General features: G+C 41.8%; 1 protein-coding gene across 1 annotated transcript in view; it reads left to right on the top strand.

The window, feature by feature from the left end:
- The window catches only part of Bmpr1a (bone morphogenetic protein receptor, type IA), a gene marked incomplete in the record, with an annotated part of 123,742 nt that overhangs the window by 95,909 nt on the left and 15,618 nt on the right, over window positions 1-12,215 (top strand). Inside the window, 2 exon segments of the mRNA XM_005407907.2 lie at window positions 9,032-9,194; window positions 9,917-10,019. Coding sequence (XP_005407964.1) covers window positions 9,032-9,194; window positions 9,917-10,019 — 266 coding nt within the window.

Raw genomic sequence — 12,215 nt, forward strand, 5'->3', positions numbered from 1 at the left:
CCCACAGCAGACTCCCTTGAATTTGTTGGCCATAATTAATTACATGCTGTCTTAGTTACTTCTCTTTTGTGGCTGAGAAAACATACCCAACAGCCAAAGTGAAAGGAGGAAAGGTTTATTTGGCTCACAGTTTGTAGAGGTTTCAGTCCATCATCGGCTGGCTCCAAGGCACAGTGGCATGACAGACACACATCACAGAGGAGAAATAGTCCATGGCAGGCAGAAGGTAACAAAGTAACAAGGGACAAGACAATCCTCGTTGTCACTTATATTGTATCCAAAGTACCAGGATTACAGGGGTGCTAAACCAGTCAGTAGACTGATACAGTAGTCACCCATCCTTAATCTTAGCATCCTTAATCCTGCTTTGCACCATGAATTATTTATACACTCTCAATCCAGCAACCTCTGAAAAAACCCCATCTCAGACTATATGAGGTTTTGGGGGGACATCTAGACACAAGCCCTCTATGAACCAACATTGGCAAGGGGAAGGGAGCTGAAGCTGTTGGATTAGGTCATCACTTATCTGTGCCGAGGCTCTGGCTGTGTGTCCTTCAGTCACGGAGAAGGGGAGGGTTCATGCCAACAGCTGGAGTGTGTGCACTGCCTGTGTGTTCACACTCCTCTGTTGTCCACAAGGTAAAGGAGAGAAAAATAACTGATAGATGAGTTACAGGGCACCACACCTGTCTGTGTAACAGCACATACTCTTTTTACTTGAAGCCTAAAATTGCTGACGTTGTAATAAAGCATTCAGTTCCTCCTCAGAGGACCCTGGAATTTCATCCACTTAGCACACCTGAGTACAAATCCAGGACTTCTAGCAATTGAACAGCCCTCACCTTCCATCCAGATTTGCCTCTTCATGGTCCCATGTGTGTGGCTCAGAGAAAAATTATCAGTGACCATCCAGAATTCAGTGATGAAGAAGAAGGAGGTTAAATACTACATGTACTCTCATTTACAGGAAGGAGAATTTGGAGAGAATCTCAGTAGATGCTGCTCTGCAGCAGAAAGATCGAAAATGGTTAGGTTGTCTTATAGCGCTGAACTTTGTGTCTGGGAAGGTCTCTCCTGTTTATGGTGTGCCTGGCTCATGATCTTGCCTTCGTGGCCACTTGTGAGATGTTCTTGGTTGAAGGTGGTCTTTCTGGGACCAAACAGCTTTGGCAACCCTCTTCCCATTAATGTGGAGGTCTGGTTTCCAGAAATTGCCTTAGTGATTAAAAATTTGCAGCCCAGGGGCTGGGGATTTAGCTCAGCGGCAAAAGCACCTACCTGGCAAGCACAAGGTCGTGAGTTCGGTTCCCGGTACCAGAGAAAAACCAAAAAAAAAAAAAAAATTTGCAGCCCAACTGAGTCAGCGGACTTTCATCTTTGGCGGTACAGTTCCTATGAGATTTCAGTCAATCTTATATCTGTTTGCGTCTGGTCTCTGCTTTAGGTCTGTTACATGCTTTAAATACAGTTAAATATCTTGGTTACCTGTGATCTTATGAGATGGCCTGCCCTTTGGCCAGTCACCTCTGCCTGTCTCTTCTGGCCCTTACTCTAATGACCTCTGCTCTGAGGCCCTCTCTACTCTTCCCGTGTGTATCATTCAGGGTTTACTAGAGGAACAGAAATAATACAAGATAAATAAATGTACAAGAAATTACAAGTTTGGCTTACAATGGTCAGCTACAGATTTGGATGAGGAAGCGTGCAGAGGGTGTCTGCATGCTGGAGATTGAAGAGCCCAGCCCCGGGCCTGGAGCTCACTGCAGTGTCCCTGCAAGTCCGTATCAAAAGGCTGATGGGTCTGCCATGGAATGCTGAAGAATCTACGATGAAGGCGGGAGAGCCAACACTAGAAGGCTGAAAAGTCCCAGGTGGAAGCCCAACAGCCTGCACCAGAAGCCAGGAGACGACCAAGCTGAAGGCGAAGACTGGCGTTCCTCCGAAGAACCAGCAGCCAGTCCTTCCTCAATTCCTTCTTTTTATGCAGTCTACCCGCTCTGGGGAGATGGGGGTCGCCCTCTACACCCACACCCTCTGCATGCCTGCCTCTTGCACAGGCTCAGGATGAATACAAAGTAAGCACCCTGGACATTCTGGGTTACATAGTTAACCTTCTAAACTTCTCAAATTAACACAATAAACAGCATCCCAGAAGGGTAAATGCAGGTTCTTTTCACCCCAAGATGCAGAAGTGCTGAGTCACTTAGCCAAACCGCTAGACTCCCCAAGTTGACACAGTGTATCAACCATAACACCATGCTAGGAAAGGAGTCTACTTTATATAGTGTCATGCACTTATTTATGAATAAATCTTAAAGCAATTCCATTATTGGTATCTATTGGTTTTTATTGTCCTCTAAGACTTACCTCTAATGTATAAGGGATTTTTGTTTTTATCCTTTTAGTCATCTGGGGCTTAAAACAGTGCCTAATGCTGCGTAGTTATTCTGTGCAGTGAGTATGATTAGGGTAAAAAAACCCAGCAAAATCTAAAACTAATTTTTTAGCTGTATATTTTTCCACTGATCAACCTGGTAGCATCAAGTGCCTCTAAGAACCGGTGTGGTCTCTGATTATCTTTTTCCACTGGAGTGATCAAGGATTCCTTGGAGAAATCTCTGATTTTAAGTCTGTCAGGGAAAGTGCAAGGTGATCTTAGAGGATCTCTGCCTGAAAGCAGAGATGGAACAACGTGAGCATCAGTGAAGATAGTAACTGCAGTGGGATAAATCCACGGGTTTGTTATCACACTCAGAAGGAAAATGTGAGGATGTGGCTCAGTGGTGGAGCTCTTGCCTTGCATGCACAAGGCCCTGGGTTTGATCCCCAGCACCATCAAAAAAAGTAAGTAAATAAATAAACAAAACAAGCAAAATGAAACAAAGGATGCTGATGAACTCACTTCACTTTAAAAACTGATAGAAGGAAAATCAGATACTAATCCCACCCTTTGTGTGTGAACTGTACCACTGGTACCCCAATTAGTGGGTGAAGGAAAGTGGCTCATTGTAGAGGTATTCTAGGTCATAAATAAGAAGAAATGGTAAGATTACTCTATTTTGTACTGTCCCTGTTGGATTAATGGATCTAACCCTTGAAGACAAAGATATGCAGGCACGTGTGTCTCCTTACTTCAGCTTACAGTCGCCACATTCAGATGCGCAGGCGCACATGTGCTTAGTGACTGCCATCTTGAACAGCCTAGGTCTTCATCTAACCACTCTTCATGGAAACTGCAGGGAAGGTGTTAAGTGCTGCCAGGCAAATGTGGTCAGAAAGTCCAGATGCTGTTAAATACTCTAGGATAAATAACCCTTTTTCTCCAAGGAAGAGAGGAAACTGAGATGAGACTTGGAACTGAGGTTATAGTTCAGTGATAGTGTGCCTGTTTAGCATGCATAATGCCTTGAGTTCAAATCCCAGCACTCAGGAGGCTGAGGCATGAAAATCACTGTGAGTTCAACGCCAGCCTGAACTACAGAGTGAGACCCTGCCTCAAAAAAAAAAACAAACCAAAAAAAACAAAAAAAACAGCAAAATAACAACCCCCTCCCCCAAAAAACCCCAAAACAACAAAACCTAAACACATCCCAGCACCTAAGGGAGGAACTTGGAGACAGCAGTTGTGATGTGTGGACTTACTGGGATCCTGGTAAATGTCCTGAAAGCATACTTCATTATTTATCAATTTGACATGCAAATACATAGGAGGATTAGCATCAGCATGTATACCCAACAGTTAGCAATGACTGCATCTAAGGAGGGAGGTTAGATGGGTCAGAGGGGAATTGTTGCTTTCTTTGTGTGGGTTTTTTATGTGTGTGTGTGAGACAGCATTCATGTTTTACTTGGTATTTTAAAAACTACTTACAGGAGAAAAATACTTCAAGTATATCCCTAAGAAAACAGAATTATACCGTGATGTCAGTCATGTTTGACATCAACTCATGACCAAACCTGTCTCATTTGTGTCATTTACATTGCCACAGTCTTAGAGTATCATAAATTATTTTGAAATATTTTAATTAAGGATAAGATTCCTCATAGCCACATTTTCTGACCATAATACAATAAAGCAGGAATTCAAGTGTCTATAAGTATTTTAGCATGTGGTTTTAGCATACATTTCTAGAGCTTATTTTTGTCTCCCAGGAACAGTATATATAACACTATACATCCATGTGTGCAGGAACTGCCTTGTTCTGGTTAATGGATTCACAACCAATTTTAGTGTTAACTTACTAAAGGCACTGTAATAGATCTCACCATAACTTCCTTTTACATATCTATTCTGCCATCCAAGAGTATCATAAAACATCCAATAATTGTTCCTGTCAGATATTGGAAACCTGTTTCTATGCTGTCTGACCCTACCACTAAATCACCTTTTCTTTATTCTTTAATCTGCCTCCACCAGACCAGCATAGTATAAGAGAAGTTTCTTTGGTAATGAAAATACCCATATATTAGTGATTTGCAAACCATAGCCCACGGGCTAAATTCAGCTTGTTAGTTGCTTTTGTTCCACCCATGAGTGAAAATGGGTTTTACATTTTTATGAGTGAAGAACAATTAAGAGAATAGTATGTCATGATATGTGACATTTTATAAAACTCAGATTTTATTGTCCATAATAATTTTATTGGGACATAGCCACACTTGCTTGTTTAACATTGTCTGGCTGATTGTGCATGTTGTTGGCAGAGTTGCATGGAGATTATGTGGCCTGCCCAGCCAACACTTGTCCTATATCTATGCTGTCCATTAGGATAGCTATAGATATCCCTGTCTTTTCAGCATTTAAAGTAGTGTCTGAAATGGAATTTTATTTCATTTAATTCACCTGAATTTATGTAGCCACATATAGCTATTGGGTGCCATGATGGACAGACACACTATCTTATGCCAAATCATCCTTTCTTCTTTCTTGCACTTAACTTTGTTCCTGCTGATGTCTTCCTGGTGTCTGTTTAATCAGCTGTGCAGCTGTGTGAGAACTCACTATGAAAACCATTCCGTTGCCCCATATGTGCAGCTCCCTGGTCTCCCGTTAGGTTCTCCAGCTCTCCAGCCTTTGCCATCTGAGTCCTGTTGTGTGTTCATTTACAGTTGGGGCAGGGGGAGTTCCTCTGCTTACAACAAAACCCATAAATTACTGGGAAAGTAGGAAGAATTCAGGAATAAAAATCTGGTAAAATCATTGATGCCCAAGACTATCATTGACAGCAACAAAGAAATATTCAGTAAGTGTACCTGTATATAGTTGTGTGTGTCTTTCAGCTCTTTGTCTCTGTGTACATATGCATTTCTGTTTCCCTGAGACTTATACTTGAACATGCAAGCTTTTAAATTTTATTTGGTTTTGAAGTATGGCCAGTATCCCCAGCCCACTCACAGTGTTGTGCTTTGCTGACACACAGGACTTGTGGGTGGGAAGGGATCAACATGTGTGGGAAGTGCTAAAGACCCAGGTGGCCATGCTGCCAGGTGGACCTGGACAAGTGTGCAGGCTCCAGGTTGTGCTTGACCTTGCAGGATGGAGTGAAGGGGTTAATTCTGGCTGCCGTGTAGGCTGGAAGTGCCAAGGCCAGAAAGGACAGAGGTGTTATAGAGGTACCATACATTGGTGGAAACACCGGATGATGGACCTAGGGAATAGCCGTGGGTTTGGAGGAAAACAGAAAAATTAAGATTTTGAAGGGTGAGTCAGAAGACTTGAGTGAGACCAAGTTTAAAACAATTCAAGAGTTCCATTTAAGATAAAATAAAGTCAGCTAGGGGTGGTGGCGCATACCTGTAGGGAGGTTGAGGCAGGAGGATCGTTGTGAGTTTGAGGCCAGCCTGGGCTACAAAGTGAGCTCGAGGCCACCATGAACTGCATAGCAAGACCCTGTCTCAAAAAAGACAAAAAAAAGAAGTCTTGGCTAGAGGGATAAATCAGGGAAGCACCAACAGAGAGGTGGTGTCCAAGCACAGTGGGCACTATCCCCAGAAGGACTGTGACCAGGCTCTGGCTGGCTACTTTTCCACAGCCAACCTCTGCCAGTGAAACCTGTTTATCTGTGTTAGGGTGCAGGTCTTGTCACGACATCCCACAGGAGTTGCGGTTATTGACTTGTTCTGTGTGCACAGAACCTTGGTAGTCTATCACCATTTCACTGTATTTATAAGTACTTGTTTCTAACTAAATTTCTGGAGAAATCCATCATTTTACCCGATGTGGTGGCGCACGCCTGTAATCCCAGTAGTCGGGAGGCTGAGGCAGTAGGATTGTTGTGAGTTCGAGACCAGCCTGGGCTACAGAGTGAACTCAAGGCCAACCTGAACTGTATAGTGAGACCCTGTCTCAAAAAGACAAAAAACAAAAAAGAAGAAGAAATTCATCATTTTAATAATACGTCTTTGTATTTTCAGCATTTTGTAACTTGCTGGCACAGAAGAGATCCCAATTAATGTTCTGGTGAATAAATATTTGAGATAATATAAGCCCCAAAATGCAAATGATTATAATTGAGGATTTGATCTCCTAAATTCCAGAAGTATTCTAGGACTTCTCATACTACTGAATTTTCTAGATATAAGTGATGCGTTAGTATTATAATCTTTGTTATTAGTAATATCTTTATTTCTACATTATACTTAAACACATTATTATCAATTCATTTGATATGTATAATCTCTTTATATGAATTAGGTACCACTGCCACTGGTTTTTTGGGGGATACTAAGTCTTGAATGCAAGGCCTTCATGCTGAGCTACAACATCCCATGTTCTTTATAGTTTTTATTTTGAGACAGGGCCTTGCTAAGTTGCCCAGGCTCGGCTTGAATTTGCATTGTATCCTGCTCCAGCCTCACAAAGTACAAGGTTTAAAGGGCTGGTTCTCTCCCTCCCCTTCCCCCTCCCCCTTCCCCTCCCCTTGTTTTCCCCTCCCCCTTCCCCATCTCCCTGTCTTCCTGTCTCTGTCTCTCTCCTTGTCTGTCTATCTGTCTGTCTCTCTCTTTTGGTAAATAGAGAACTAGAGTTTAGAGTGTACTTTATATATGGCCATAATCTGAACTTTCGACCCCTATTATTTTGTGTTACATCTCCCACACTATAACACCTTCTGTGTATCATAAGGTATTTTAGCTTTTTTTTTTTTTTTTTTTTTTTTTTTTTGGTACTGGGGATCGAACTCAGGACCTTGTGCTTGCCAAGCAGGTGTTTGTGCAGCTGAGCTATATCCCTGGCCCTGTCATAGACTTTTGAAAAGTAATATGTTATTTGTCATTTATTTTCCCTAGTCAAATTGGTGCTCCCTTATATTGCTATAGTGATATTTTATTTATTTTTATTTGTTTGGCTCTTCTTTGTTTTTGTTTTGTTTTTAAATAGGTCTCACTACGTAGTCAGACTGGCCTTGACATTATTATTTAACTCAGGCTGGGCTTGAGCTCATGGCAATCCTCCTGCTTCAGCCTTCCCAGTGCTGAGGGTACAGGCATGCACCTCCATGCCTGGCCTGTAGTAGTATTTTAAAGCTGGTGAAGAGACCTCAGATGTCAGTGCCCTGGTCCCACAGTCTTCTCGAGTATGGGTACTGGAGCCGGGGTCAGGCTGCCCAGATCACCCAGCTAGCTGAGCAGGGGTGGGCCCAGTGGATTCTCTCCCTTACCCTATCCTACTTTCCCTACTTTTCCATTTGGTGCCTTACAGTAAAAGAGGCCTTGTTTTCTGGCAGTTGAGAGGGTTAGCAGGAGCTTTGCTTCTGTGTTGCACAGTTATCCAGAATGGGGGGTTGAGGGTGAGGAGCTAGGTGGTGTGGACAGAAACTTCCAGCTCTTTTTTTTTTTTTTTTCTTTGAAGACTTTACTCTCTTGGTGTTTGCTTCTGTTCATAAATACTCATTCAGTAGTGAATTCCTGTACTAACTGTTCAGCATAAGAAACCTGAGACTTGGAATCACTTGACAGGACTCCTGCCCATCTTCAGCGTGTTTGGCACATGGCTTTCCTCCTAGTTTGTATCACCTGTGTAGCTGAGCTGGACACTTGTTTAACGTTCATGATGGGAGCCATGCATGTGTCTCCTATCTGTTTGGTTCTACCAGTCATTCTCTTGAGAGCAGCCCACCAGGAGTGGCCTGGGTCAGTGGTGGGAACTTATGGCACACGTGCCACTGCTGGCTGTTTGTATCATTGAAAGTCTAAAAGGTTTGCCATTGCTGGCCTAGGTGCTCACAGCTGATTCAAAGGAAGAAGGAATTACTGAGTCAGTTGATGTAGTCTCTTCTGCTGCCAGCCTGAGAGATTCAGCACCTCATGTGACAGTGTCCATCACTTAGGCCTCTAGACTAATGCCGGAACCCCATTCTGTTTCGTGCCAGGTAGCAGTTGGCCTCCCTTGGCCTTCAGTTTCTGGCAGCACGATCTGGATGCAAACCAATGACCTTGACAGTTTAGAAAGACTATAGAGAACATGGGAGGCCCCATTCTGTCACTGTTGCCTTACTTAGGTAACTAGAGGTCATGGATCCATTTTCAGACAGGCACAAATTAAGGACCTTAAAAAAAAAAAGTCAAGTTTTGAGCTGGGTGTGGTGTCACACATCTGTAATCCCAGAACTCTTTTGGGAGGCTGAGGCAGGAGGATCGCCGGGAGTTCAAGACCAGCCCAGATTACACAGCGAGACCCTGTGTCAAAAACTTTTTTTAAAAGTTTTGAAAGAGTTAGAAAAAAGAATTGTTAATTGTCTATTTTAGTGATTGGAAATAATCTCAGCTCTCCTTGAAGTCTCCCCACTTTGTTCCTTCCTTACAAGTTATCATTGTGTTTCACTGTGTGTCTCATCTTCCATGAATGCAAAGCTTGTAACATACCCATCTCTGTCCAGCCCACAGTACAGCAGTGCTATGTGTAAGTTTCTAATAAATGTTACCTAGGAATGGAAAACATTTAACTAAAGAAGGTATTTTAGCTTTAGTTATTGTGATGAATTAGAAAGTTTCTTGATTGGAACTTGACACCTTATGCATTTGAACACAGGGCAGAATCTGGACAGCATGCTCCACGGCACTGGGGTAAAGTCAGACTCTGACCCTAAGAAGACAGAGAATGGAGTAACCTTAGCACCGGAGGACACCTTGCCTTTTTTAAAGTGCTATTGCTCAGGACACTGCCCAGATGATGCTGTTAATAACACATGCATGTAAGTATTTGGTGCGGTGCTTCAGAGTTAGGAGGAGTGCACTTAGTGCTACTTTAAGAATTGGTAAAATTGTCTGAGTTTTTTCTTTATATATGGTATCTTTCCAAAGAACCAAAAGGCTTCTTTTTTTGCATATAGGAACATTATTACTGTGAAGTGATTCGTGGTTATTTTATCAGAGTTACACTGTAATATAGCCTTTTAAAAGAGATTAAAGAAAACTAGTATTTTTTTAACATTTTGAGTTTAATGCATTTTTCATTGCACTGTTAATGATGCTCATTGTAAAAAACTTTTTCTTAAGTAAATTGCCAAAAAGAAACCAAAAAATTCACCCACAACCCCCAGCTTCTTAATTGGCTGAAACAGTTTACAGATACATAAAAATGACATTGGGATAATTAACTTTGTTATTTTCTTTCCTATGAATTTCCAGTCCATATCTGATTTATATGACTATTTTAATCTTCCTACTTAATTTTATGTTGTTCAGCATGTTTATATGTGAGCATGTACATTTATTTCCTATTTGTTACTACTTTCTGATGTGAAATTACATTGTTTTTTTTTTTTTTTTTTTTTTTTTTTTTTTTTTTTTTTTTTTGGTTTTTCTCCGGTACCGGGAACTGAACTCACGACCTTGCACTTGCCAGGCAGGTGCTTTGCCGCTGAGCTAAATCCCCAGCCCCTTGAAATTACATTGTTGTTTTTTCCCCTCTTAGAACTAATGGACATTGCTTTGCCATCATAGAAGAAGATGACCAAGGAGAAACCACATTAGCTTCAGGGTGCATGAAATATGAAGGATCTGATTTTCAGTGCAAGGTGAGTTCTCATTTGGGGTCCATGTGAGCGGCATCGTTATCGCCTGTGTGTGCATACAGGAAGTGTCCTGGAGGATGTGCATCTCTTTGCAAGTAATGGGATTGTGCTTGTTGGAGTTCCAGGTCGTTGTACCTTGAGAAATGTGTTAAGTCATTCTAGGCTGTCCTGACTGTGGAGCAGTGATGTGGATAATTGAGGGTACTGAGAAAGACTTCAGGATGATGGGCAGCTGGGGCTGGGAGTGTGACGTCCTTGTGTCTATGAAGTTACTTTAAAAGCACTAGCCAGGGGATGCTGAGGGTCGGTGGTAGAGTTGGTAGTGTCCTGCCAGCTCCGGCCACAGATGTGTTTGTGTCAGAGTTCTGGACAGTCTGCCAGTGTGTCTGAAAACAGCTCCAGATAGAACTCTCTAGACACATTTTAAGCCTCAGCTATGCCAGAAAATTCTGTTATTCAAATTCCACAGGATTGCTAGAAACCTTCAGTGTTGTGTATTTCTACTTCTCGGTTAACTCTGGGAGTTGCCCACTCAGCAAGACTGCAAATCTCTCTTCCTTGCTGACTCCTTGGACTTTAGAGAACAGCTCTAATCCCTCCTCAAGATAACAGCCCTTCACTCTGAGAAAAAAGCGTTTCCAATCCTCTGTTTGGCCCCACACCCTCTAGTCCCAGCCCAGTGAAAATAATAGTTCAGGATGACCTCAGCTGCCCCGTATGGTCAGCTTTGGAGTAGTCACTCTGTGGTTGCTCCATGTAATAAGTAGAAATGAGTATGCTGTGATGCAGAAAAGAATCAGCGGATAAGTAACCCTTTTCCTTTTTTCTAAATCCATCAGACTCTCATGTTAGGTCCTCAGCAGTCACATCGTGTTCCTGAACATGTGCTTGTGTGAGCTCAAGTTCCCTGTCTTTTGCTCAGGCCACTGAGCCACAGCCCCTCCACTCTGTTGGTGGTGCTGGCTTCTGGATACCAATAAGGAGATGAAGATTTTGCTGTATAGCTGTCATGTACTTGTCCACATTAAATTTCATCATACAGAAATTAACGCTTTGTTCTAATTTGTCAGCATTTGAGGGATGCTGATTTAGTTGTGGCTTCCAGTTTTATGCTATTAGCATATAACCAACCGTAAGTCACTTTAAATAATTGAAGGAGAGCCCATAGGCTCCTAAACTATAAACTAGGTTTCTCTCACTGAAATCACCCCAGTATAAGTTTGTTGCTAAGTCTGTCAGTCTGTGTCCCAACTTTGTGTCTAATGCTTTCTCTTAAGAGCTATGACTTTGAGCAAGGAACTTATTTTCTCCTCTGCAGAGGAATCACTATAAGGGTCAAATGAAATAACTAAATGTGAAGAGTTTGGCACAGTTGGTATATAATGTGGGGAAAATCCGTGTTAGTTGTTGCCATAGTATTGATCAAGCAAGCATATCTATAGCACACACAGATGATGCCTAATAGCAGTAATCAAGCACATGCCTACTTTTGAGGGGATCGCTTGACAAATCCTGAGCGTCTTGGGTCCTGTGGCTTTACAGTGTTCTGCCTGAGGACAGAGCTGTTCAAGCCTTTTCTCTTTTTTTCTCCTCCTCTGTACATTGTCACCTTTGTCCCAGTTAATAGGGCAGAACTTGGGGATGTGGAAGCTGGAAATTCCAAACAATGCTGTGATTCCACATGAAGGTCTCCATGTAGGGCATATGAGGGTGCCAGCTGCATTTCCATGTCAGGTAGTTTCAGGTTTTCGCTTTCAGCCAGATTGCTAGATCATGGAAAATAATTTTTGATATTAGGTTCACCCTGGGATTTTTAGCATGTGCTCCGGAAGGACTAGAGTTGGGTGGGAAATTGCTGTCGTGATTATCTGTTTATGTGGATGAAATGTCAGAAGACTGGTCAAAAGAAAAATGGAAATAAAGTTAACCTCAAATCTTGTTATAGCAATGAATAATATTTATCCATGAATTTATGAACTAGTCTTTTGAAAGACCCATCCATTTCATTAAGAAATGTCTTCTAATAAAATTTTGGTAATGTTTTAGTAAAAATTTTAATACATCTTACTTTGATTAGTTTTATACAAATAGTAACTAGCGTTAAACTAGAAATTTTTGAAGATATAAAAACAGTCTTAGAAAATAAAAGAATCTAACATGCTTATTTTAATATGGAGAATTACATATTAAAATATATTT

The sequence above is a fragment of the Chinchilla lanigera genome, unplaced genomic scaffold (genome assembly GCF_000276665.1).
Source record: "Chinchilla lanigera isolate Chin_1 unplaced genomic scaffold, ChiLan1.0 scaffold00109, whole genome shotgun sequence".
Classification (NCBI taxonomy): Eukaryota; Metazoa; Chordata; class Mammalia; order Rodentia; family Chinchillidae; genus Chinchilla; species Chinchilla lanigera.